A 27,467-nucleotide genomic window follows, 5' to 3' on the forward strand; every position below is an offset into this window, starting at 1 on the left:
TTGCTGCTTCAGGTCTGATGCCAAGTCTCTACACATTTTCTAATCCATTATGATACCTAGCACATACTATTCTATATTTTGGGAAAGCAACAGTTCTATTGTAACAAAGGTTCTAAGTAAGATAAGCATATAACTAAGAATAACTGTATATTAGAACAGGGATTTACAGGGTCTTTATTTAAGGCAGTTATTAAAAGGTGTCTACTCTTTTTGGAAAATTTGCAAATTTATTAAGTTTAGGTTTTTTTTTGTTTGTTTGTTTGTTTTTTTTTTTTAAATTTAGGCTTTTGGCAGCTGAATGGGTTCCCTTTATCTATTTTCTGTCCTTCTAATCCAAAGAATTATCGAGCCCATGCAATCACAGGATTCTGCGTTGATTTGTAACAATTAATCTTGCAAACTCCTCCAACCTGTTTCTTTAGATGTCCAGTGGGCTGACAATAGCGAAATCAGAATCTTTGCTGTTATTACTACTGTCATCATCAGGGCTGGAGCTCAGGTTGCTGGAGGAGGCTGAAATGGACCCCATCAGTGGATCAGAGAATATCAAAGAACGAGAAGGAGCTTCTGGCTTCACCACTGCCTCCTTGTGTGCCTGAAGGGATTGTGCTGGCTCTGGGACAGTACTTCTACTTCCTTCCTCTTCTTTGGAAACCATAATATAGTCATCAGCAGTCTTGCTTTCACTAGTGCTTGAATCAGTCGTAGTCTGTGAGACATTGGCACAAAAAAGAATTCAAGTTAGTACCACTTTACCACTAAATGAGGTTTATGATGCATGTCAGTGATATGGGAGTAGGATAAAGGTATAATCATTATTCATAAGTAGCAATGCCCAAATCAAGAAGAAAAAAAAATAAAGTGGGTATTAGCTTTGGATGAAATAATTTATTTGTTATTTATAAAAGCATGACACATAACACTAATGATACATTACTGGGCATAGCAGTCTTACGTGTTTCATCATCACAGTAATCCACACAATGATCACAGAAGCTAGGCATTTAACACATATATTAGTCATGAGGATTTTCAGTAATCATATTCGCATTGCTCTTAGTTTTCTGTAGTAATTCATGAAGTAGTTTTGAGGAATTGTTTACTGGTTTGGAAGGGATCAACCCCTCTGCAATAACCAGGGACACTTTCAACTAGATCAAGTTGCTTAGAACCCCATCCAGCCTAGCCTTGAATGTTTCCAGGGATGGTGCATCTACAACCTCTGGGCCACAACTTTCATCCTCATTGTATAAAATTTCTTCCTTATACCTGGTCTAAAACTACCCTCTCTCGGCTTAAAACCATTACTCCTTGTCCTATCACAACAGGACCTCCTAACATGTTTGTCCCCATCTTTCTTATAAGCCCCCTTTAAGTACTGAAAAGCACCAGTGAGGCCTTCCCTGGAGTCTTTTCTCCAGGCTGAACAACACCAACTTTCTCAGCCTTTCCTCATAGGAAAGGTGCTTCACCCCTCTGAGCATTTTTGTGGCCTCTGAATCCTTTCCAATAGGTCCACGTCTTTCCTGTACTGAGGGATCCAGAACTGGATGCAGTACTTCAGGTGGGGACTTGCCAGAGCAGAGGGGCACAGTCACCTCACTAGACCTGCTGGCCATGTTCCTTTGGATGTAGACCATAATATGATTGGCCTTCTGGGCTGTGAGTGCACATTGCTGGCTAATGTCCAGTTTTTCATCCACCAGTAGCCCCAGGTCCTCTTTGGCAGGGCTGCTCTCAATCACTTCATGCCCCAGCCTGATACCAGGGCTTGCCCTGACCCAGGAGCAAAACCTTACACCTGCCCTTGTTGAACATCATGAGGTTCACATGTTAGTAGATGCACAGTATTGTAGGAATCCAGTGCAGCCACAAGACAGGGCCAGGTGAAGCTTTTTTGGGAGCTCTAAATGCCGTATTCAAAATTTCAGTACTTTCATATCTCACCCCAGTCCTGTACAACAGAAATATACATTCCTTTAAACAACCAGTGTTGCATAATTCACCTGGCTTCTTTCCACACTTCTATTTAAAAGCTCTCGGGGAATGCGGTACAATCTCATTTTGCAAAGTTACACACTTTATTATTCTAAGCCATCAAGATCAGGTGATTTCAGACCTCGCAGCGCTCACATCTGAGATGGCTCCATCTTGCACAGGGTGACACGGATGTTACCGAGTGACACACTCACTCAGCAAGCTCAGTATTTTCCTGGCTGGTACCCCAAGGATGATAACTGGGTATCTTTCTTTCAGAAATGAGCACCAGCAAAGGCCCTACATCATTAGCACTTTGTATCGGTGCTGCAGTTTCCTAAATTCTGCTTTCAGAATGCACTTAAAATGCACTTCCTTGCCATTTAATAAAGGGAAAGGAAAGAAAACTACTCATCCCAATTTCTTGCCATTACAGTTGTGCTTTCCAACACTACTTTTCATTCTACCCACACTACTTGGTTCAGTTAAAGAGATCCATAGCTCACATAACTATCAAAGAAGCACTGAGGCACAAAAAATGACTCCAAAATGCTGTAAAAGGACCTCCCATAAATGTTTACCTATCCCTGGCATGCACTGGTATTTTGGTACTGATATTTCCAGGGGTAACCTCCTCCCTTCTTCTTCTGCCTGTTTCTGTTTCAGGAAACTCATGCTGACGTGAACCATGTTTTCTCCCATCTGCTGCCACTACTGAATAAATGAAAAATGACAGAATTATACTTCCAGTAGCTTTGAAAGTTAACAACCTTACGCCCGTTGCCATATGGCTTCTCCAAACATTTTTCCTGATGAATATCAGCTACTAGGACCAGAGTTATTTCAATTGCCCTCATACTGTGAATGAGTTAAAACTAACTGTAAGGATACAATTCAGAAAGCTTAGAAGAACAGCAGCTCATTTTGCCTCCTTCTTTGAACAGACATAAAGGCAAGATAATGTGTTAATTATCATTCATTATTTAGCAACAGAAGCCTTCTGTTTGTCAACTGTGCATTGCTCCAAAGCCAAACATTCAAAAACCCGTCCTATTTCTTTGAGCCTTTACCCTCTGTTTTTGCATTTCTAATTTTGCAGCTTTCTAAAGAAGGACTGTATCCTTATCCTCACTTTCCAGAAGGGATTTTGAGGAAAGAAGAGGAAAAGCACTTTTTTAAAAAGTAAAAGATGACAAATAATTTATACTTATATAACAACCAAGAATGAAAGACCAGATTTTAATCTCGATTACACAATAGCTACACCTGTAACTTTTCATCTGTCCTAGAAAATATCCGTATAATTCCACCAGAGAAAAGTCTCTGTAAGTCACATCAAACAGAATTACACGCATTACCAAAGTCACAGAAAACTGAGATACGGTACAAGTTATTTACCAATAAATGCATTAAATGGTCTAGAAATGGTTGATTTTTAATGCTCCTGCAGCTCTCAGTAAATTCTCCTAACCTGACCCAGGGCATCAGCGCAGTCCGTTTTCTGCAGCAGAGCTAACAGTCTGGGCTGAGGCCCAGTTTGCACCAACAACTGACCCCATCAATTAACAGCTGAATGTCACAGCCCACTAAATTCAGCAGTTTTATTTTCCTGTTTATTAAAAGGGATGCAGAACTCTCCTCTTTTCATTTGATTTTAGACACTGTCGTTAAAGACAATGGGCTCAGAAACAGCACAGATTTTCTGGATACTAACAGTCCTCCTGGAGTGCCATTTCTCACTCTAATACTTGCCTTTTTTTTCTGTCAAGGGGGCTGTTGTTCATTACCATAATTGGAACTTGAAGAAGATAAGAGAAGGCTAATCCGTATCAATGTATTGGAAACTTCAAGTGTAGACCATGCAGTGCTGAAACCATGCTCTGCAGGAGCCCAACAACAACTACTCATGTTGCTTGTATTTGTTTTAATAGCAGCCTCTGAAACTGTGGGACTCGCAGACACCTTACTTCCTGGGGTTGGATGTATATACTCTAACTCACTCTGGGATAAGACCTGACCTCATTATATATCATCCCAATGCTTCCATTGGAAAAAAAACCCAAACCTGTGCAAACCAGGCTTCATCTGCTCTACTCTCAATACTCAAGGGCAAAGCCCCCAGTGCCTCCACCCAGTGACATGTGTTTTAGATCAGCATCTGAGTAAGGGCTTCTCCAGCATGAGTAGGGTCTGCACACACTCATACAGGATGCTGTCATTTTGTATGGCATTCTACCTTCCATGTTCTAGAATAAATCCAAGTCATTAAAAAAAATACTAGTTGCCATTTTGGCAAGAAAGCAAAATGTAATTTGTATAAAATGCTAGGAGATAAAGGGCAAAAATAGGAGGTCATTATATGAATACTCCAATGCACTACAACAGTTTAACCTATGGTTCTATTATGGCAGAAAGTAGTGACTGTAATGACAACAGCTAAACAAGCAGTGGAAACTTCCTAGCAAAGCTTTGCTCTTTGAACCTGCCATTACTAATTAAAGCAAGAAAACCTCAGTATTGCTTCTAATAGAGAAATACAATTAAAATATATGTTTTACATAGAGTATTCTAACTCAGGGGAACTGTGTGTAATTATCTGAAAATGAAAAAATTATTTCTCGTAGTTCCTTAGTAAACTTAATGAAAGTAAACTGATTGCAGACTCACTTCAATACTGAGGTCAAAGTGCTACCACTGACTTACAAGTGTGAGTATCGGCAGTGGGCTAACAGACTCAAATCCACTACAGAAATGTTTGTATACAAAAGTACTTGTCTTTAAGATCACATTTGAGTCAGACTGAGTCTTAGCCAGGGAGTGACCTTTTAACATGAAAAGAAAATACTTCTTTCTGTGTGTGAACTTTTCCTGTGACTGTGTGCTTTGTATGTGAAAACATTGTTTACTGATTCAAGAAGAAAGTCAATACAATGGTGTAGAAGGTAAAAGTAACCTCCTTGCTATTTCCTTTTCGACACTGGTCATGAATACACTGCAATGCAGTTAATCAACTCTTATATAATAGATTCTGGAGGACAAGGACAATGAGAACAATCATATAAGAACATCTGATATGGGAACATTTAACTCCAGTTTTTACATCTTTCTGTGGGAAATCAATCTGCGATTCTGTGATCCAGCAATCTGAAAGAAGAATCCTCCCTGCCCAAAACACTGAATAAACCTTTAATATCCGTGTGTGGAGCATAGGGCTACAATAAAAATAATTGGTGGGAGTAGGACAATGGCTAGAGGGACACCTTTAACCATATGTATCAGGAATGCTGGTATGTTCCCTAGTAAAGTCTGGATATGCTAAAGGAAGCCTCCAAAAATGATAAGACTAATTCCACTAGTGTCCTGTTTGAGATGTTTTTATCTTACCTGTTGTTCTGAGATGAACTCTTGCTTTGTCATAACAGGTCCCTTTAGGGCATCACCTGTCCCCTTGTTCTGACTGTTGGAACAGTAGTGATCATCTGCTATGGTGATTTGATCATTTTCTTCAGCTTCCAACTGACTCTGGTTGAAACGCAATGAACCTTTCAGGATATCCTTGATCTGTTGTTGGATGAGAGAGGGAAGAATGTAATTCAGAAATTTGGAGGAATTGTATGTTTTTAAAGCTCTGTGCAGTATGTTTTTATATACCATTTCCCCAAAATATTTGCTTTGAAGAACTAGGAAACAAGTCAATATTTCTATCTATATTGGTTAAAGAAACAAGTATCAGTGAAATGTGGTTGTATCAGAGTCTGGAAAGCAACTTTCCAAGAAATCTAAAGAGAATGAAACTGTTTAGATTATGCCCTACCTCATTACACGTTTAAGATTTGTCACACTGTTCCTCATAAAATGTATTTTGAGGGAGCAGAGGGCAGTATAATCAGAGCTACAGATGCTCGGCAGCATTCTCATTTTATGTACATAGTATCTTTTCTTTTAATTCAATGACATTCCAGTGTTGGCACATTTAAATACTGGGGAAATAGGCATATCTATTGCCTAGCATGTACATTTTGCATTAAGAAGTCAGTGGTGTGGCTGAAGTCCAGAATGCACTGTTGCACTGCCTCAGTTCTGGTCCAAGGCCTCCAGAACTTTCCAGGGAGCAAACAAGAGTGCAAGTCATTTGACCTCTTTATAACTGAGTTTTACCTTTTTGGATAAAGTACACCAGAATGCTCAATGCATTGGTATTAGTAACATCAAGACAAAATGGCAGTATACTAAAAGAATGAAAAAGGAGAAATAAAAGAAAGGTTTAATAGCACTGAAGGGTTGAAGAGGGCTAAGCTGAGCTATAGTTATACCTGCTTCAAACCAGCCAAGGAAACCAGAATTTCATCTTCTTTTTCCAAGCGTTCTTGTAATATGACTTCCTGAATATTTCCTGCAACATCAAAAGAAAAAAGAAGTTACGGAGAGAAAATTCCCTAAATAAGCTCTAATGTGCTGCCTACTTACTGCTGCCTTCTGCTCGAAACAAAACCCTGCAAACACAATGTCGCACACACTCTAGAGGCTGGCAACCTTATTAGCTGTGGAGGTGAGGTCAGCCCTAGCCCGGCACTGCTGCCAGCAGGTCTCCAGCAACACTGTGCTGTTGTGGGACTTCTGCTGCGCTGCCCCAGTGTACCAATGGACTCAGGCCTCTACTGGCCCTTAGAAGAAAACATCAGCCTCTGTGGCTATCAGAGTTACACATGTCTTTGAACCTGCAAATACTCTGGAAAGCACTCAATAACGTTTACAGGAATCTGCTGCAACTCACAGGAAGGTTTAGGGTACGAGAGTGGCAATCTTCATCTTGACCCTGCAGATGCTAGAACACACTTCTTCTTTATTAAAAACTATAAAAAGTTTAATTCTTTTTCCAATCCCTTCTTTCAGGTAAAAGACCCAAGGCTAAGCAAAACTTATTTGACAGAAAGAGCAGTGCGGTGCTGCCACTTCAGAAGACTCCAGACTATAGAGCTGTCCTCCAAGGATGCATTGCAATACTATGGTATATGGTGTTTGCAGGAGTCAGGGCTGAAGGCTGGCCAACACATGAGAGCTGGACCTATGGTGGTCTTCCCTGTGTCAGGGAAATGTCAGGCAATGCTGCAGTACAAACCAGCCCAGAGAAACTATAGTTCCAATAGCTCTGCAGACTATTTAAACTATGTCAGGCCTCCTATTTCCTACTTTCCTCCTCTTTAAGATCAGCAGAGATTCCTAGTGATAGATTTACAGAATGAGTCAATATCTATCAACTGAAAATGACAGGATCCTCTTTTGTGCCACTCCCATCTTCGTACATGCATACAGAGCTGAGCCCAAATCCCTCAGTGATGCTTATTTGGGAACAGTGCTTCGCTGCTCATAAGTATCTGTATCCCAGGTGCTTCACAATTAGAGCTTTGTATCACTAATCCACGCCTGCATTGCGTTTGTTTTTAAAAACATCTTACATGTTCAGGGCCTGAACCAGTGAAAGAAAAGCCAAAACTACTGTCACAGATTATGCTGACAAGGACGGATAAGATGACACTGCCAACATGATATTTCAAGTAAAAGCACTGAGCAATTTGGTGTAAGTTTTGTGCTTACAGGATAGATAGCAGAAGAATGAGATGTAGGAGACTGGATAAGAAGAGAGATTAAAAGTACAGAGGTGAATTTAAAACCCACATATAAACACATAAGTTTGAAATTGAGTTAGGGGTAGAAAACAGTAATGAGATATAAATGAAGAATGGAAAGATCAAAGAGGAGACGGGATCCAAGAAGTAAATGAACTGCTAAAGAAGCAGTCTGAAAAATAGAAGGAATAAAGGGGCCAGAGACATGAAAGGCAGTAGATGACAAGAGTCCATGAAAGGTGGTATGAACAAGGTTAAGAGCAACAGTGGAGATTATAGGACACCTCATTGCATAAACAGCCTATCTGAACGAGATCCATGTTTACATTATACAGCGCTCATTATTTACCATATTACAGAGGCAGTGTCCTGCAACAAACCTAGTACAATTAAACAATGTGTAATATAAATTTTACATCAGAAAGACACTGCATTTGAAGGCTAGAAATAATATAAAACCAGATCTTTCCACAAATGCATAGCATCATGAATTGAGAGAAAGCATGATAAATCCAACATTTTACTTGCCTTTTTATATCTTATATGTAGATGGTCTTGTCTCAATTTGGCAAATAAAATATATTAATATTTACTTATAAAATAATACTTTAGATCCTAATTTCCACTGTTCAACAAACAATGCATGATTTTCTACCTTTTAAAATGTTCAGAACTCAAAACATAAGAAATTCAGTCTTCAGAGGCAGGAAAGCAATGCTTAATCACAGCCTGAATCACTGAATTCAACCGTCTTTTCCATTTCTTGGCATTAGAAAGAAAAGCATTTCTATAGTGTTTGATCCCCACATAAATTAAAACCATATATTAAATAACTATGGTATGCATACTGACTAAGCAGATGGACCAAGAAAATAATTCAGAACAGAACTCTAACCTGACAAAGCTAAATGAGAGAAATCTAAAACTCAGGAAAATAAGAGCACTAGAACAAAAGCTGAAAGGCATTCTACATGATGTGGAAATAATTTACTATTATTTCTGTTTCTTAGAGATGTTTTATAAGTCTGTATTTAAAAAAAATGGAAAAGAATCTATCAGTGCTACAAAAACCAGCTGTAATTGCTTGAAGAGGCAATACAGTCAGAAACTTCTAAGAACTTAGGACTGGAACTGTAACAGTTTGCCAGCAGTAAAAATAAATGAAAATGTTTGTACCATCACGTATTTATTTTAGCAAGATTAATGACAGATTTCAAAATTAGTTTCAGAGGAAAAACATTAGAAGAGAAAAGGCTAGAAATACAGCAAAATTTTCTAATACTGAACTATTGCACTTTTAAGATTTTCCTTTCAATTTGCAGTATCTTTAAAGTAAAGTACAGTATGACATATGTCTTAATATTATTTTTAATCAGTTAAAAGCACTAAAATGTATTTTGGAAAATTTTCCACTTGGAGTTTGTTCTAAGACACAATTTGGGACTCAAAGACCACACTTCCACTTAACCTAGAGAAATGCCCAAAGACGAAGATCACTGTAATTAGCCACTCCTCCCTTCTCACAGTAAGTAACAGTTGTGACATAAGGGCATAAACTGGGATGTCTTTCTGTAGTACAATAAAACAGAATATAAGTTTCCTTGTGGAATTGGCAATGGATTTTTCTTAAATGTGCCCTTTAGCTACACATGGCTTCTATAATCTACTACCTTATCCCTTTTGAATGCAGCTTATTATCTATCAAACAAGTGATAAATAGGGAACCCAAATCTATCAGTGCTCATCCTTTTTCCCTGGCTTACGAGTAGAGACGAATTAAAAACCATCCTTAGAAGAGAGAAGCATACAGGCAATGTGATCTTGCACGAGTGCCTCCTTGATAACATCCTCCTGCTGCGACCACCTTTAGCAATTCATGTGGACTGGAAGCAGAGGTGGGAAGAAGGGGGATGGCAAGTGACCTGGTACATAGCGACACAGCTGCACTCCTGTGAATGGCTGTGCCAGGGTTCAGCAGTTCTCACCTGAGGGACTTTCATCCAAACCTTTTCCCACTGTTGGGGGACCTCACAGAGCAGTCAGTTGCTGAGGCAAACTGGGAAACTAAGCTCTCAAGTGCAGTCAGAAGATTATTGTTTTACCTTTCTGAATGTCAAAAGACACCCTGTATTTAGAAATACTTTTAAGAGTGCTAGGAAGCATATTTGATATGATATCACTCAGCTGAAGGACGTTTACATTAAGCTGAGATGTATAATTTAATTTTTCTTATATCACAGGAGATGCTACTGTGCTTTATCTATACAAATGAATTGGCTGTATATTGACTTCTTTTTCATTACCTGATGCTCATCAGTACCTCACAGCTTTAACTATTATCTTCATACCTATTAAAAGAAAACCCAAAACCCCTCATACGTCAATTAGAACTGAAAACACCTTCCTACCTGTAAAACAAACACTGATACAATTAATCAAACAAACTGATTACATGATTTCTGGATTATTCAAAGCTGAATACAGTTTGATTCTCTGCTGTATATATTTTAGCTGTTGTCATTCAAAAGTTAACAAAATCCTATGGTACTTAGAAGACTGAGGCTAAGGTCAAATATTTCTGGCTACCTTTTTTGCTTTTTTTTCTTTCGTCAACATTTCATTTAGTTGATGCCAAATGCTTTCTGCAGATAAAGAAAATATTTCTGTTTCAGTGGAGATCTTACCAGAGGAAAACAAAAGGTGAATTTTGCAACCTGTCATCTGGTGGTGGGAGCACTGCTGTGAGATGTAGGAGATCCCAGACAGCCATTACATGATTCTGGATTTGTTTCAACATAGTACTAACAGACCTCTAAGTTTCACAAAATGAACTGTCATACCCTAACTGTACTCTTGACTAAGCCTCAGAAATACTGAAGCTGCAAACCCAGTTGCTCTCTTCAGAAGTCAGCAACATTGCCTACTACTATGCTGCCCTCAAACAGGATTCACAGCCCAAGGGATGCATTTTATATAATTGATTAGAATTAATTTTGGGTACTTACTGTCAAATGAGCAGATTCATTTAAGTTTTATAGATATTAAATCAGTAAATCAATAACTACTTCCTCAGAGAGACCATGATCAGCTGCCTCTACATACTTTAAAGCCATTTATAACTACAGAGAGTACCATGCAAATGATTGCATTCTTGTTCTTCTCTTCTACAAAACACAGAAAAAACAATGTGTCAAGTAGTGATCCCTTCATGTCTGTCCATCTAGAAGACAGACCCGTACCTTTTCCCTTCCACCAGAGAAGCAGGAGATATAAAGAGCTACGGCCCAGAAGGATGAAGGCACAACACGGACCTACCATTATCCTGACATGGCAGCAGGTGGAGGTGGAGGAGACTGAATCCAGGAATAACTTTAAGCTCCTTCTTCTCTTAGGTTGTTTTCTTCAGTAACACTGCCTTTTTGCAGTGCATCTCTTTCCTAATGATAACTATTTTAAGCCAGTCTCTGTGGGGCCTTTCCAGGAAGATGATTTCTGCTGAGAGAAGCTAACCTGAAATAGCTGCAAGCTTTATTATGAATGCTGCCTTTCTACTACTAGTTCCAGATCAATGACTTGTGAGCCATCAACAGTGCCAGAATCCCACTGACTTTTTTCACCCTTGCCTTCCACTACTGAGAGGACAGCTCAAGCTCAGAATGCAAAAGTGCTTTCTCATTACCAGTGTAATGGTAAGTAAGTAAGTAGTAAGTAAGCAAGGTAGAACTGAGCATATTACTTCACCTCTTTGTTTTTCAAAAGAAGGAAAGCAAAACAATTCCAAGGTTCTCAGAGATGTCAAAGTGAAGTCAACTCTGTGGTCTCATATTCCAGTCCTTCTGTATGATCATGTTTATGCAATCATGGTTTACAGAAAATGATTCCAGCATCTTCTGCACAGACAGCAAGGCTGCTTTTTCACCAACATTAGAGAGCTGAAAAGATGGACTGGCAATTTAGCTTCTGAAAACCAATTTTTCTTTTCACAACAAATACTTGGCTCCTGCCTGAACTTGATCTGACTGAGCAGGAAAATGTGCTCTCTCCTTAGAATTGCACAGAAAATCTAAAAATTAACAGTGGTTTGTGGTCTTTCTAGGAAGACTGCACTGTACTGATACTAATAATAGAGCTCAGGGTGTTTCAAATACTGCATTTCCTTGCCAGCATTAAAAATACAAATACAAGGAGTTAAATTTTCTTCTCAAACAATGCAGTCTGCAATCTAAGTGTTCACGAAGGCAACATCACTAAGTAGCCAAACTTTCTATTATCTATCTCATTGTGAATGTCAACTCTTACTTTAACAATTTTGCATGAAACAATTAGCAATTAAATTCATCACTCGGTAACATTTGACTGCTAAAGAATTTAAAGATCTTAATCTCAAGTATTAAGTTCTTTGTGAAGTATCAATTCTTTATTTTTTTAATATAAATGATGTATTTATATAGTACTTACTTCTGATTCATGTCTCATGTGGAGCCACAGCACTCTATCAATATTTAATGCATAGTAATGCTTGTGACATCAGAGAAATATGTGGTAAAAAGTCACCAACCATCAACTCCGGCAATGCACAGAATCACTCATGTAGAGAAAATGAAGTTGGTAGGGTCATGAAACTGTTTTGTCCATCCCTTGCTCAAAGGCAAGATAATTCTTAACTATCAACTCTAATTTGCACATGATAACCAAAGTTTGTTTAATATACACCTTATGTCCATGGCAGTACCAAGACAAGAGTGTATTCCCAGATGTCCTGTGCTTTCAAAGAGAATATAAAAGAACACAGGCATTGTGCCTCCCATAGTGGCAGGTGACAGAGTTTGACCTTCCTATGAGGGCTAATTTTTTTGAAGTAATTTTGGCCCTCATGGTGATGATAGACTGTATCACCCCACACTCCTTACATAAATGCATAGTACTGATCACTGTTAATACAAATGACATCTGTGCAGTAGCTATTGTTTTATGTGCTCCATATTCCCCCATCTCCATTCTGCTCACTAGAGGTCTTTACCCATGACTACGAACACCACCAGCCTCTGAGAACTTCCAAGCAACATATTTTTCTTAAAGTTCAAAGCAAGTTTTTTTCTCCTCTTTCCTCTTCCAGAATTGCTCTCTTCCTATTGCTTTTTACATTCACTAGAAATAGAAAAATTACTCTGGTGTGAAGTGACAAGCAAAAGCAAATTCATTCTGTGGAAGTGACAAACTTAATAGCCATAAGAAATTAAAACTTTTCCTAGGGAGAAACTATAAGTTTTCACTTCCTTGTGATCTAAATGATTCTGGTGGGTGTCGATCTCTTCTCCCAAGTAACAAACTGTAGGACAAGAGCAAATGGCCTTCAGATTGTATCGGGGAGGTTTAGATCAGATAACAGAAAAAATGTCTGCACCCAAAGGGTTGCCAAGCACTGGATCAGGCTGCCCAGGGAAGTGGTTGAGTCACCATCCTTGGAGCCATTTAAAAGACCTGTAGATGTGGTACTTAAGGGCATGGTTTAGTGGTGGACTTGGCAATGCTAGGTTTATCCTTGGACTTAATGATCTTAAAGGTCCTTTCCAACCTGAATGATTCCATAACTCTATGCTTCATACTGGAATAGATTGCAGACATTACACCTTAAAATTGCTATAGTTGTGTAAAAGACAGTTACTGTATATCATGTAGGGATTTTGAAAATACAAGGTTTTCTCCTTGTATGGCTGAATTCATTCCAAGTGTTTCTGATTTTACAAGCAGAATTATTTACTCAAATACCACTGCAGTAAATACGACACAAAAGCCTGGACAGATTGAGCGTTTTGAAAGCAAACATTCATAAATTACTGAAATGCCATTCAAAACAGTCTTAAGGGATTTTCTATGATGCATGTCATATATAGAATAAATGACAACAAACTGTGAAACCTGTTTTTAATCTTTTCCATCAGATCATTTTATCCAGTCTAGAATTATGATGTTATCTCAACCTGTGTTAATAAATACTTCTGAATGTATCACCATGTATTTTCCTTTAACTGACCACTGTTTAGCTTTCCTTGTCTGTATGAAAAACACTGTTGCAGTTACTAGTTTCTACTGTTCTGTCAACCTAACTGCTTATGTTGAGGACTTCTGGAAACAATGAGGCATACAAATTATTTCATTCCAGTTAGCTGTGTGGAGAAACTCACGTGATGTTAAACATTATGCACCTTGTTATTTATATATGTTAAGTGAAGTATACCCTGTTGCATTTTATGCTCTTTTCCACTGTAAAGACTGTATTATAAAAGGCTATGGTTGCATATTTTATTCTTGAAAGACTGAGGGTCAAAGAATGTACATTAACTCCTCAGACAACTTCTGCATTTTGGATCAGGTACATCAATATTAAATTGTTTAAATATTTACCTGGTTAATAACCATAACATTCAGTTTTCTGTGCTATGACTCTGGTGAAATTCTGCTACCATTCAGAAAAAAAAAAAAGATGCTGCAACTTATTTCAGATTAAAATCTATGGAGTACCCATGATTTAAGTCTTGGATAGTTGTTTCTTCTGAGGTAAACTGAACATCAATGAAGAAAACTGATACTGACACAGGAGATAACATGTACATCCAATACATGTTACTGGCATAATTATTGTGGCTGCTGCTTAGGTAAATTGTATGTTTCCTATAGCTATACTAGCCTGTAAGAAAAGCTAAAGCATAAGAACTAAACACTACTCTTTATTAGGAAGCAATACGTAGTTTAAAACAGGAGCTTTCAATTTATATACGCAAATTATGGGTCAGGCTTCCTAGTTCTCTTTAAGGACAGAGGTTGATATAGCAAAGACGCTTGAAGTACCATCTCCATAAGAGAAGGACAGGGAATAGGGCTGATTTATAAACCTCACTGCATCATTCAAACTATTTTGTGTTAATCAGTCACATGTATTGTGTAACTTTTTTTTGGTAATTTTTCAGACTTTAATGATTACCTTGTGGTTATTCCTTCATCGAAGAAATCTCAGTCTATTAATTATGTTCTCTCTGTTCATCACAAACTTGTCTCTAACATACTGTATAGAAGAACACAGTAGGGTCAAACATGCTGTGAGGAGAGGTGGCAGTACTCCTAGAATCAGAATTGTGCTATTAAAGACTCTTTAAGTATCCATGGAGAGTATTTGGGTGTTGGCTAAGAAGACTGCAGTTTCTGTTTCACTGCCTGAGAAGATGGATGCCAGAAATAAATGAATTGTACAGTAGATCTATTCAGTAGTATCTGGACTTGCACATGAAACTGTTTTGCCTCTTAGAAGAGACTTTGACTTAAAGTGGCTTGAAAATAAACAAAAAGATACTGCAAGCCCTGTGACATATTTGTACCACTTATTCAGAAGTCCTTAGGAGTGGATTACTGGCAGTAGCGCTGGATTTGTGCCTGGATTGTAACTGAAAGGCAAGTCAACCCAAGCAGTGAAATGTGGTTACAGTTACATTAATAAAAATAATTAGAAATGCATGTTAAAGGAAAGCCATTTTCCTCTGCCTTAATTTTGTTCCTGCACTTTCAAATGGCTTGCACAGATTTGATAAATGAACTGATTTTCTGTTTGCTACCTCTGTACAGTTTAGTCATGCTGTTGCTGCTCGGTTCTGAAGATGGAGACTTTTCCATGTCACCTAGTCATTCTATCTACTGCAGTCCCCTTCAGTGAAAACAGTTGTTGTCTGGGATCATTTGAGTAGCTTTGTGCTACTCAACAACACATCCTCTAACGATGCCATGTGTTCTAAACATGATGGGCAACTGTGAAAGGCTGAACGAAGAGGAAGAGTGAAAGAAAAGTAACATATATGTCCCTGCTCACCTGGTTTGTTACCACAAACCATATATATATACCATAGCTGTATGATTTAAATTAAAGGTAGACCTTAAAGAATATAATAATAAGCAAACCAGTGCTTATGGTAAGGTTCAGCTATAGTAATGCCAAAGCCTGTTACAGAAATAAAGGGGAAATTAACTTGCCAGATTTTAGCTTCTGACAAGGTTTTATTCCTCTAAAGCTGATATCAGAAGAGAAGCCAATGTCTAAGAGATGCTGGGAAGAAAAGGGTGGGTTGTCAGTGGGTGTCAGCAGCAGGAGCTATTCACTACATAAATGGAAGGAATAAGAAGCCAATGGAAGTAAATATTGTAACAGGAATTCCCTTAAAGTTGCAGAGGAAGCTGTTAACAAGGTAATGATGGGGTGCGTAAACTTCATTATTTTAGTCTCATTTTCACCCAGACTACTGGGATGAAAGCATCTGTAGGTTCCTACCACGGCTGGACTTTCAGGATTGGCACAGTTATTGTAGAAAGAAAGTAGCTCTCTATCAGTTGAACTGTGTGTTTTGACCTCAAGAGTTACCCTCAAGTGACAAAAAGGTGGTTAAAATTCATGGGGCATGAAGAAATGCAGTTCTATTCCTCCTACAGATATATATATATATATATATATATATATATATATATAGCATGACCAGAAGCGAGAGTCTGAAAGTCATGCTATGCAACAAATACTTGTTTCCCAGGAACCACTCCTACATTTGGTTTAATAAATTTGTTAATGTTATTTATTTATAAGCTGGTTTTATAGGTTATTTTACATTATTATTCTTGACCAAAAGAACATTCTCAGCATTAGACCCACAGGGCTATGTTAGATGTGGCTTTTTTTTACTTAACAGCCTTTCTAATTACACTGGGTTTATAAACTATGGATTATTTTATTTATGCCCCAAGCATAAGAGAACTCATATAATGCACTTAGTTCCTCAACAAATGCTAAAGTATTTCATTTGAACACAGGGCAGTGAAATAATTTCCATTTTATCTTAGCCTTACAAAAATGTCATAACTTTTCTTCTCACCACAATACATAGAACAATAATTTAGAACTATCTTGCACACATTTAACAAGTACTGCATCGAGATCTATACTGAGCAATATATCAGCCCCTAAATAATTAGTAATTAAGTCAACTTTCTCCTCTCCCTTCCTCAGTGTAAATGATCCTTACAATGAAATGCATCCTTGTAACAGTTGCATTGACTGTTAAAATTGGGATGGATGAAGTTAGTCTAATTAAGCCTTTAAAGATTCTATTTCACAAAATAACTGTAATTAAGCTAGCAACTACATCTTGTAAGTTTTTATTCTGCTATTTTTATATTTTTCCATCCTTGCTCATGGTGTTTGCAATAATCACAGTGAAAAGGTGGCTTTTAAATAATGTTTGTGTGGGAGATGCCAGGCAGTAAGTGTAAGTGAAACTTACAACTGCCAGCAGTGCCTGATGGCTGTGGCAGGGATACATCCTGTGATGCCATCCAAATGCCATAACTTCTGGGCATTTTGTAAATAAGACATAATCCGCACTGGAGGGGCAGAGATGTACTGAAGGACATAGCAACATATTACAGATAGCAGTAGTCATATGAGAAAATGCACCGAAAGGACAACCTAACGAGCCCTATATATGGGTAGCTCAGAGAAGGATTTATTTCCTTTGGCTTAGCAGAGCCAGCATGCTTAAGAATAAAATTACTGGATGTGGGTGACAGCCGAGAGGTATTTGCAATGTTGCCTCCAAGACAAGTAATGATTTAAAAATCTGGATATTGAGCAATGTATTTCTGAGACCCACCTGAATATCTCTGTAGCAGCTTGCTTGAGTTCAGGAGTACCAGTATGAAGTTAATAAAACTGGGAGACTTATGTTTCTTCTCTGTAATTGGGTACCTTTGCACATATTTCTAGGCTGCTGTGCAGAACCCTGTGAGCTAACTGTGCAGCGCCGGTATGAGTCCACAGGGCTTATTAGCCGAGGCTCTATGCTGTGAGAAAGCAGCTAAATTGCTTCTGAGTCTCAGTGAGCTGGGGAAGCAACCTGTTCATTTACATACTGCTGCCCTTAAGCAAAAGCAAGCACGGAATGACCTTAGTTTCTCTACTTTCATAACCTGATAAATTGCCCATCAAAAAAGAATAGTTTCTATATAAAGATCCCCATATCCAAGTTAATACTGAACCAATGTTCCTTTAAATTGCCTCTTATGAAAAAGACTTCCTGTACTAACTACATGTGTAATATTTGGTAAACTTTCACACGCTTGGAGGTCTGAAACTCTGCTTCTGTTGGAAACAAATGGTAGGTTCTTCTGTCTTAGAGAACAGTGGTGGATTGCTTCTGTCCCTTATAAGCAGAAGACATTTTAAAATTTAGCACTTTTCTGTCTGGAAAAAAGCCCACTAACCTCATAGACACCTTTCACAATGTCTCATATTAGTACTTGCCTGTGGAGGACTGTTACTTCCCCAGCGTCTCAATTCATTTTTTGTTAGGAGGCTGTGCTTTAATGCTGGGCCAGTGCTGACACGTCCCAAGCCCTGAAGATACTAGAATAACAGATGGTGTCAGATGGCAGTGTCATTAACCGGTGTCACTTGAACTGCTATTTAACAGTGCTGTATTGGCTTGAGCCTGGGACATAAAGATTTGCTCTTTGAGACCCTCCAGACTGACTTCGTGCTGAACTAATAGGTCAAACTCAGTTCTATGTCAAATATGAAGGACAAGAGAGGAGCCTTCCAGCAGATACTGTGGAGCCCTGTGATTGATATTTGGGTGCATGTGTCTCAGAAAAATTATGCATGACCTGCTCTAAGGCATCAGACAGAAGTCACATTTATCAGGGAAAATCTTCTGAATGCACTTGATGCCTTTATTTCCACACAGTGAAAGAAAGGAAGAAACAACCAAATTCTTCAAAAAGTAAATAACATTATGGCAGGTTATAATACTGCAGTACTTAACTGGTATATTATGGCTTTCTGAATCATTGAGCCTTAAGGTATTTATGTGTGCTATCAGAAAGAAAAATGCTGAAGAACATTACCATATTACGGAATACACCAGGGACAGTATTATTTCCTAAAATTGGCCAGTGTATGTGAAAAAGCAACATCAAAAAATGTATCTGGAGCAGTAACAGCTATGGCAACTATAGTCTCTCACTATCAGCAAAGTAATATTCTGCATTTATACTGAGAACAAAGCCTCAGGACAGGCTTCTAAGATTGGCTGTATATTAATTTCATTAATGGAAAAATTAAACACAGGATTTTTTTTTGGTATTTTTTGAAAGGTATGTCAAGCTTGTGAAAAGGGGTAGGAACAGAAGTAAAATCTGCTTTATCCTTGGCTATTTTACACATAAAAATTTCAGTAATTGTCCTTGGAGGCATTAAGAGGCATTCCATCTTAGCAGCTCTTCAGTGGTTAAGGAAGAGGGGAAAGAAAATCGTATGTATTTCTAATGAACATCCCTAAGAAGGAGACAAAAATCACTGAATGACTTTCCTCCATTTTCATAATCAAAAACCTATTTCTAATTTCTACATATAGCACTAAGCAGCAGTATTTCGGAACCGTCATTCATTCCCATGGTAACATCCCTTGATATTACAAGCAGTTAATTATGTCGTTGCCATGTGGTACACAGTGTGGTTTATTTACGGAAGGAGATAAACATTTAATGAAAGCATCTTTGAATATATGAACAAAATAAAACCTGATGTCTTTCCTCATGCTTTATGCAAAGAAAATACAGTATTAGCAGATACCTGCTGAAACCTATAGAAATGCTCTTGGTAAAAAAAGATTATCATTATAGAGCAAAGAGAAGATATTTTTAATTAAACAAAATTATTTTCTAAAAAGGCATCATATAAAAATATACTCTGTATGACTGGATTTGATATAAATACATTCTATATTACTAGGGATTCAAAACAGAATAGATGACTTTGTGGTCATTTTGACAATTCTCAGCTAAAATACACGTCCTTTCTGTCATGAAGTAAATGCACCTGACTGTCATCAGGATGCCCCTTGTAAGGGAAAGGACCTGAGAGAAGACAGCCAAAAATTTCTGAATTGCTTCACTGGAAACTGCAAAAAGAACATTCTGTACTTGTTTTATATCCAGATTTATAGTGCCTGTTAAATAATTCTGTTGTGAATGGTCACTGGATGTGCACTGTTATAAACTTAAACGAATATTATTTTATTAAGAAGTAACCTGCAAGTATAATGTGGTCAATACAGGGAAAAGAACACGGGTTGAGTAAAGTCTGAAAAAACCTGCTTAAAATGTCAACCTAAAAAAAGTTTTTGAAAATAATAACCTTAAACTTTATAAAATTTAAAAGGCAGGCCTTAAACTAAAACCCAACTTACTGATATTTCTTAAAAATGCCGTATAACTCTTTGTAAAAGGAGTTAGCTCTGGAAGGCTCCTCAGATTTTATCTATCCATTTATTTTTATCAATAATTTTGACAACTCTGAGATGTATGATGGCTAAACCTTCAGTTTGAGGGGCAGAATAAAATGGACTATATTGCAGACTTACCTAAAGTATTCAGCTAAAAAGCTAAATGAAAAGAAGTGAACTTTAATATGATGAAATGCAAGGAGAACATACAAGAATAAACTTTTCCTGATTTACCTACAGGATAAAACCTCTGTTTAAAAAACTGTTTCATCAAATTGTCGAGGTCATAATGGATTATCACTGTATCAAAGAGCACTACTGTGACACTGTGTTAAAAATGTTTAAAAAGAAGAATGCCGCGTAAGAGTAGAGATGACCTTCTGTTTGCTAAGTAACCACTTTGTTGAGTCCAGTGCTGATACAGCATATCTTGATCTGATTAAGCCACTTCAAAAGGCGCATGAAAACCCTGAATAATTCAAAGGAAGACCACAAAAAATATCAGATCCAAAAAGCAACTCGTAGAAAATGAATCTTAAAGTGTTCTACCTAGCAAAGACAGTGTTGAGAGGCTACTTAATGACCGTGTATCGGTAAGTTAGATGGGGATTTTCAACCTTGCTATCAGGAATTATACAAGAGCCAAAAACTGAGTGATGAAGTCAGAAAAATTCAGCCTCACAGGAAGAAGTAACATCCTTGAAGTTAAGTGTCAGGGCAGATGACAAGCAGAGTCATATAACTCAACATTATCTGCTCTGCAGTCTCTCCAATGAAGCAATTTTCATGGGTAAGAGATACCTGGGGGAGAATCAGACCAGGTGCAGTAGCAGCCCCAGCTAACTTTTCCTTTAACCCAGAAGTGAAGAGATTTGCTCCAAGGTTTATCTTGCTGCTGCTCTCTGAAGCCCTGAGCAGTGGATGGACACTGGAGATAAACCTCAAGGGGTGTTCTGTGGTGCTACAGAAAATCCATTTTCTTGGACAGCCTGCTGGCATGTGATGCTCAGATGAATGTGATGGACAGATTTCAGCTCAGAAGGCATTTTGCACAGGTCAGACCAGCAGAAATCCTGGTGTTTTCTTCCTGCCTTCCCAGGGATCATCTACTGGCTAATTTGGGGATATCTAATCTCATCAGTTTGCTACAGAAGCTGTGAAAGGTGGTGGGATCTCAGTCTCTCCTGTGCTCTGTTTATCATGCATAACTGTTAAACTATATATGATTTAAACACATTAGTGTAACCCAAATTTACAAAGTTAATAGCCCATGATGTTGACAAGACATGCAGGGATATTGTGAAGAAATATAAATAGCAGGACTTAGAAGGAACTAGGCTGGAAGGCTCTGAGAGCACTACGGAAGTGCCATGGTACACACTGCAGCCACACGTGTATAGGGAATTAATTGTCTTGAGGGGGTAACAAATGGCTTCACAATGCTCTCAGGAGACTACTGGAGACTACTAGACTAAATGTTTCTCTTTCTAATGTATCTGGGAAAAAGAATTTAACACCTGGATATTGCCACAAATCCTTTGCTTTCATTTCATGGATCCAGCACCCAAAGACAGACTATTCCCAGTATCTCTATCTGGTTTTATTCTGATCTCTAGTCCAGAGCTGTAGCTGGTGAAATGCTTATGCTTGTACTTAAACAGATACCCCTGCTAAACACTCATCTTCTTTCGTAAAGGAAGGAATCTTCAGCATTTCTTCTTGACACAGTAATCTTTTCTCCATCATTTCAGCAGCTCATAATTTATCCCTTTTACTTGCTTCTAGACTCATCATTGTTATGGCACCCTCACAGAAGCAATACAGTACATCAGACTAAAGCTGCTGGGGTTAGAGGTTTACACTTGGTTTTTGAAGGCTGTGATTTCAAACTTTCAAATAACACAATATTTATAGCTTTACCTAGGGTCATAACAGTGGCTACTAAAGCACCGACAAAAAAGAAAATGAAAATACAAGTATAATACGGCTTTCACATCTGATCTTTTTGACCTGGGAAACTTAGGTATCATATACTTAATTCTATCCACTGAAAGATTAAATTTGTATTGATTTTGTTTAACTGTTGCAGGCTGTAAAGAAACCTTAAAATTACTGCAGTTGTACCCTGATTTCTTAGCAACAACACTTTTTCACACAATTAAATATACTAAATTTTGGAGTGCAGCTCAATACAGTTTAAAAGTGCTGCTTTTATCAAAGCACATCTACGCATATTCACACCTGAAGTGATTGAAGCTTTTTGTTTACTTTCTCTGATTAGACTTCACAAGATCTGTATCAAATTTTAGGTTGGAGTCTTTGCTGGTTCTTTTCCCAGTGTATTGACTTGTATCTTACTATATTCCTCCTGGTAGAGAAATATTAATACACTGTGAAGATGCTACATTTAATGAAAGTGTATTAACTTTATGTAATGGCCGCTGCATCCATCAGGTATCATTCTGGGACTGCTGTGAGCTCCACAACGTTCCTTACAATACAAAAAGTCTTAGAAACAGACAGGGTATCTATGCCAATGCCTCTATGATTTTTTTTAGCATCATCAGTGGATATCATACTCCCAAGTTTGAAACTATGACAGCATAAAGACACAGTGGTTAGCAGCATTAACAGAAAACTGAGTATATCAGTTCAATCTTCTTCATGGCTTATAAAATACTAGGTACTGTATTACAGAAATACTATTTTTGTTCTAATACAACATGAAAAGAGTTTTCATAAAGATTTACAGGTTAATAGAGAGTACTGCACTTACCAAGATGTGTGTTCATCATCTTTGCACAGTATTTGCACATGGCTTCCAAGTCGTTTAGTTGTCCTTGTAGGAATGAAATCTGGGCCTCCAATTCCTCCTCCTACAATTAACAGATTATTAGCATTAACTCCCCCTGACTTTCTATAATATGCAGTAAAAGTGGTAAGCTAACCCCTGACTTGCTTAGACATCTTTTAATTTTTCCTATTCCTTGGATCTTGAGAAAATTATGGAAATAAAAAGAATCACTTTCCAACTGTATTTCTTAAAATAATTTTATATTCTTTTGTCATTTCATGGCAATAACAGGATTTGGTTTTAATGTTTCAGTGTTTGTTAACACAACTCTAGCTGCATGAAAAACCTGCACCTCTATAAGTCTTATGTAATAGTCAGGTGAAAACTCATGTACCATAGGTGATTACTCTAAATCATGTTATATTTAAAAGCATTGAGTAATTTAAAACATGAGTTAAAAAATATTTTTGATTTTAGGGCTGAGGAGAAACATTATGATCTAGCCACATGCCCTATCTAAGCAATGGGAACTACCTCACTAAGAATTCCTCTTTAAACTCCATTGTTTGGTGATTTAGAAATGCATCCAGTCTTGACTTTGAAAACTATTCTGCAGAGAAAGTTCAGCACTCCTTTGGAAAAGTTCCCTCAGAGCTTAGTCACAAACTGTATTAAACAGTTTTTTGTTTAAGTATGCAACTGAATTCAAGATATTCAGGTAAAAGAAAAATAACTGTTTAGTCTCGCAATTTGCTTAGGAGTTTTGCAGTTCCAATGTAGTCTTGTTTGATGGAGATTGCTGAACGTTAGAGTGTGAATTGTGTTTCAAATGAAAAAAAATCCAAAGCTGATCAGCAAGAATAAAGAATGAATCAATCTTGATTTAAAGGTTATCTTAACCTCCTCAGAAACTGAGTGAGAGCTAAGCAAAGGAAACTTTGTACCAATGCAGCATATATACAAAACCAATTGATAAATAGAAAGAAATTTAACAATAGCATTTTGCAAGATGACCTTCTTCCCTTCACACTTTTTCTTCCCACTTACAATCTGCAGAAACTATACATTTTTCTTTGCTATTTCCTTATGTTAATGTACTCTCACCTTATTTTACACTTTGACCATGTAAGCCTCAAAGGGATTGATTTTATGTTGCAAATTTATATTTGTTCAATGAGTAACCTCATTTATAGAATCACAGAATAGTCTGGGTTAGAAGGGACCTTCAAAGGTCATCTAATCCAACCCCCCTGCAACGAGCAGGGACATCTTGAACTAGACCAGGTTGGCCAGAACCACATCCAGCCTGGCAAAAGTCTGCAGTTCTGTCACAGCCTATACAAACATATCTGCATTGATATTTCTATTCAAGCAATGTCCCTGCAGAAAACCTGTTCCCAGCACATACAGCTAGTGACTGCAAAAAATAATCTACCATAAATTTTAAATTACCACTGCACCACAAGCACAGCTGTAAGATAGGGAAAGGCATTGGCATTTGAGTATTTTGCTATAAAATAACATAACCAAATTCTGAAATCATTAGCCAGTAATTGAAACCCAGTTTATCTCCTACAAGTGAATATGAAACATGTTTCCCAGACTATTTTTTTCTCATTCATGGATGAAAAGTGCAGTAAATTGATCTTAAAATGCTTTTGGACAGCTCTATCCACTTGAATAGATTCTGAAACTAACCTCTTCATTTGGCAAACGAGATGGCTGCTGAGTAAACTGCATCCACTGTTCTTTTAGCTTATTAGGATACCAGCATGGGGAGTAGAGACATTCAGGAGACCCAGCACTCACAAAGGAGGTGCCAAAGGAGGCTTTCCTGCCAAGTGGGAAATCTTGCACAAGGCTATGCAAATGCCTTTGGGGTTCCTGACTTATCTGTCACCCTCAGGAAGCGCACCAAGGAGTGCTGCCAGTGGGATGTGCAAATAAGCAAGACAGTTAACATGGCATTTGACACATGGGAGACCCAGATGTGCTGTTTGCATAAGAAGACAACGCTCAAATGGTGATGACTTGCTACAAGACATAAGCCCTGCCCCTGCTGTCATTTGCAGTGCTGTGGCAACCTCTCTGCACCCCAAGTGTAACCTCCCTGGTGGAAGGTTTGCTCTGTTGCAGTTGCTGCAGCAGCAGGTAAAGCCCTGCAAGAAAAGGCAAATGTGTTGTATTGCATGAGGATGGCAAACAGGTGATTGACAGCATCTGTTAAGATGTAAAAGCTTATACAAGTGACAGGGAGGGTGCAACTGAGGCAAGATGGAGTGGGAAGAAGGCATTAAGAGGGTGGGAACTGGTAGCTTGGGAGTTAGGGCAGCAGTGGTGCAGGGCCCAGGCAGCACAGGGGAAGAGCAAGCTCCCTCAGGGGAAGAATTCAGGCTGGACACCATATCAGAGTGCTAACAAGAGAAGGTGGTGAGTGACAGTGAGAGGCTGGTGACTCTCTTCCAGCGGACTCATCAGCTCAGGAGGTTTCTTGCCTGCATGGACCTTCCCTTTGTGCTGTTGCCGAAAGACTGGGGTCACCTAATATTCTGACTTTTTTCATGTTTATTCATGCATACACCAATGATACAGTGATGTAAAACCATTTCAGTTCAAAAGTGAATGCAGGGCTCCTGGTGGACTGGAGTCCTGGCAGTGTTCCTCACTAATCCTATAGCAAAGGGAAAAAAAAGCCTGGACATTATCAGACGTATCCAGTAAACCACACATGGCTGTGCACTTGTTAGCACCAGCTAAGCTTCCACTATTTTGCTTGTGGCAACCAATTTAATGAGGAAAGACGACTTAGAGAACAGGTATACCTAGAAAAGAAGGGGAATAGCATCTCCGTAACAGTTGCTGACTTAGTGCAGAGGACTGTGTCATAGGAAGGAGACCTAACCCAGAAATACATAAGGAAGCAGCATGTACAAAATATGCAGAAGGTCCACTTGGCTGAGTAAGGAGCTTCTTAATGAGCCAAAATGGGAAAAGCACATATGGAGATGGAAATGGTGGAAATGGAGAGCACATATGTGGAGACAATGACGGGAAACAAAGCACACAATCATTGTTCAGGCACAGGAACAAAACTAGGAAGAACAAAACCCATCTGGAGCTAAAATAATGGGGGACAGCAAAGGGAACAAGAAGAAATTTTACAAGAACCAGAACAACAAAAGGAGGTTCAAAGAAAACACTGGTCTGCTGCTTACTAGGGGAGATAATGATGGACGATACAGAAAACCCTGCAGCCCTCAATACCATTTTTGCCTCTTGCTTTTTTGGCTAGATCTCTTAATGTACAGCTTGGGAAGGAGAGGGATGTCTAAAGGGGTGGGGTGGGGGAAATAGTTCTTTGAATACCTGAAGAAGCAGTGTGTTCAAATACATGGGGACAAAAGGAATCATCACATCCACGAGTGCTGAAAATGCTGACAATGTGATTGCAACACCACTGGTGATCATGAAAAATCACTGCTATTACAGGACATCCTTGATGACTGGAGAAAGGTTAATTTTACATCCATATTAAAGAAAAAAGAGAAAGAGGATCTAAGAAATAATATAACTGTTGGCCTCACCTTAGTCCTTGGAAAAATCGTGGAGCATGTCCTCTTGGAATCAATTTCCAACATGTGAAGGACAAGACAATAATCGAGAAAAGTCAACAAGGATTTATAAAGAGCAGATCATGCTTGACCAATCTGTTTGCCCACTATGATGAAATGATTTGCCATGCAGATGAAGGGGGGAGCAGTGAATGCAATATATTTTTACTTTAATTAGGCTTTTGACACATTTCCAAAAGCATCATCATTGATAATATGACAAAGTATTGGGCTGAACAAAAGGATTTTAGGTAGGCTGAAAACTGGTCAGACCCCTAAGCTCAAAGAATAGTCAGATGGTGATTGGAAATGATCACAGTAACTAATGGACTGCTATGAAGATACTGCTCAATATCTTCATCAACAGCCCATATGAAGTGACAGAATGTACACTCAGTAGATTTTCAGATGAGGCAAAATCGGGAGGTGTGGCTGCAGTGCTGATCAGTAGAACTTCAATTCAGAAACACCATGAGACACTGGAAGCCTAGGCAAGAGAAACATTTTGAGGTTTCTGTTTCAGAGACTTCAGTAAGTGCAAAATTCTGCACCTGAGGAGAAAAAGCCCAGTGCACCAGTGCAGACACAGAAGGAACTTGATATGTTTCAGGCCTGCTGAAAAGGATTTAGAGGCTTCAGTGGCTGCTGAATTGTTTATAAACTAATAAGGCTCTCTTACCACAAATAAAGTAAACAGTGCAATGGGCTATATTAGGAGGAATGTTGTCAGCAGATCCAGGAAAGTCATTACCCTTACCTACTCTGTGCTTGTAAGCCCTCACCTGGAATAATGTTTTGGGTCTCCAGTTCAAGAAGGATGTCGAGAAACTGGAGAGGGTCCATTGCAAGGCTACTATGACGGTTACAGGTCTAACGGAGAGGCTGAGCAAGCTATTTTGGCAGAGTCGTCTAGGGATCTGCTGGGAGCCTGCAGCTAGATGGAGCTTTACAGATCATGTAACAAAACTCTTCTCAGCAGGAGCAAATGGCATAGAAGAGACCATGACCCAAAATTGCCCCTCGGAAGGTTCAAACTGGTCATTAGGAAACTAATCTTCATTAGAAGAGCAGTGCAGCACTGGAAGAAGTTACTCATAGAAGTGGTAGAGTATCTATTCAAAGCCACTGGCCTGATCCAATGTTA

General features: G+C 38.5%; 1 protein-coding gene across 7 annotated transcripts in view; it reads right to left on the reverse strand.

Moving 5' to 3' along the window:
* Positions 1-251: 251 nt before the first annotated feature.
* TBC1D5 (TBC1 domain family member 5) overlaps positions 252-27,467 on the reverse strand; it is a 403,210-nt gene continuing 375,994 nt past the window's right edge. For 4 of the 7 annotated variants that reach the window (XM_061351052.1, XM_061351053.1, XM_061351056.1 and 1 more), the window contains 5 exons: positions 26,297-26,329; positions 22,695-22,794; positions 6,291-6,370; positions 5,362-5,538; positions 252-709 (listed from right to left, as the gene is read on the reverse strand). In XM_061351052.1, coding sequence (XP_061207036.1) covers positions 419-709; positions 5,362-5,538; positions 6,291-6,370; positions 22,695-22,794; positions 26,297-26,329 — 681 coding nt within the window. In that variant the 3' untranslated portion in view covers positions 252-418. The remainder of the gene's footprint in view (positions 710-5,361; positions 5,539-6,290; positions 6,371-22,694; positions 22,795-26,296; positions 26,330-27,467) is intronic. The other 3 variants (XM_061351057.1, XM_061351055.1, XM_061351058.1) reach the window with 1 other exon arrangement.

Source organism: Neopsephotus bourkii, unplaced genomic scaffold (assembly GCF_033783945.1).
Source record: "Neopsephotus bourkii isolate Nb327-2 ecotype Australia unplaced genomic scaffold, CSIRO-AGI_Nbou_v1 NB_549, whole genome shotgun sequence".
NCBI lineage: Eukaryota > Metazoa > Chordata > Aves > Psittaciformes > Psittacidae > Neopsephotus > Neopsephotus bourkii.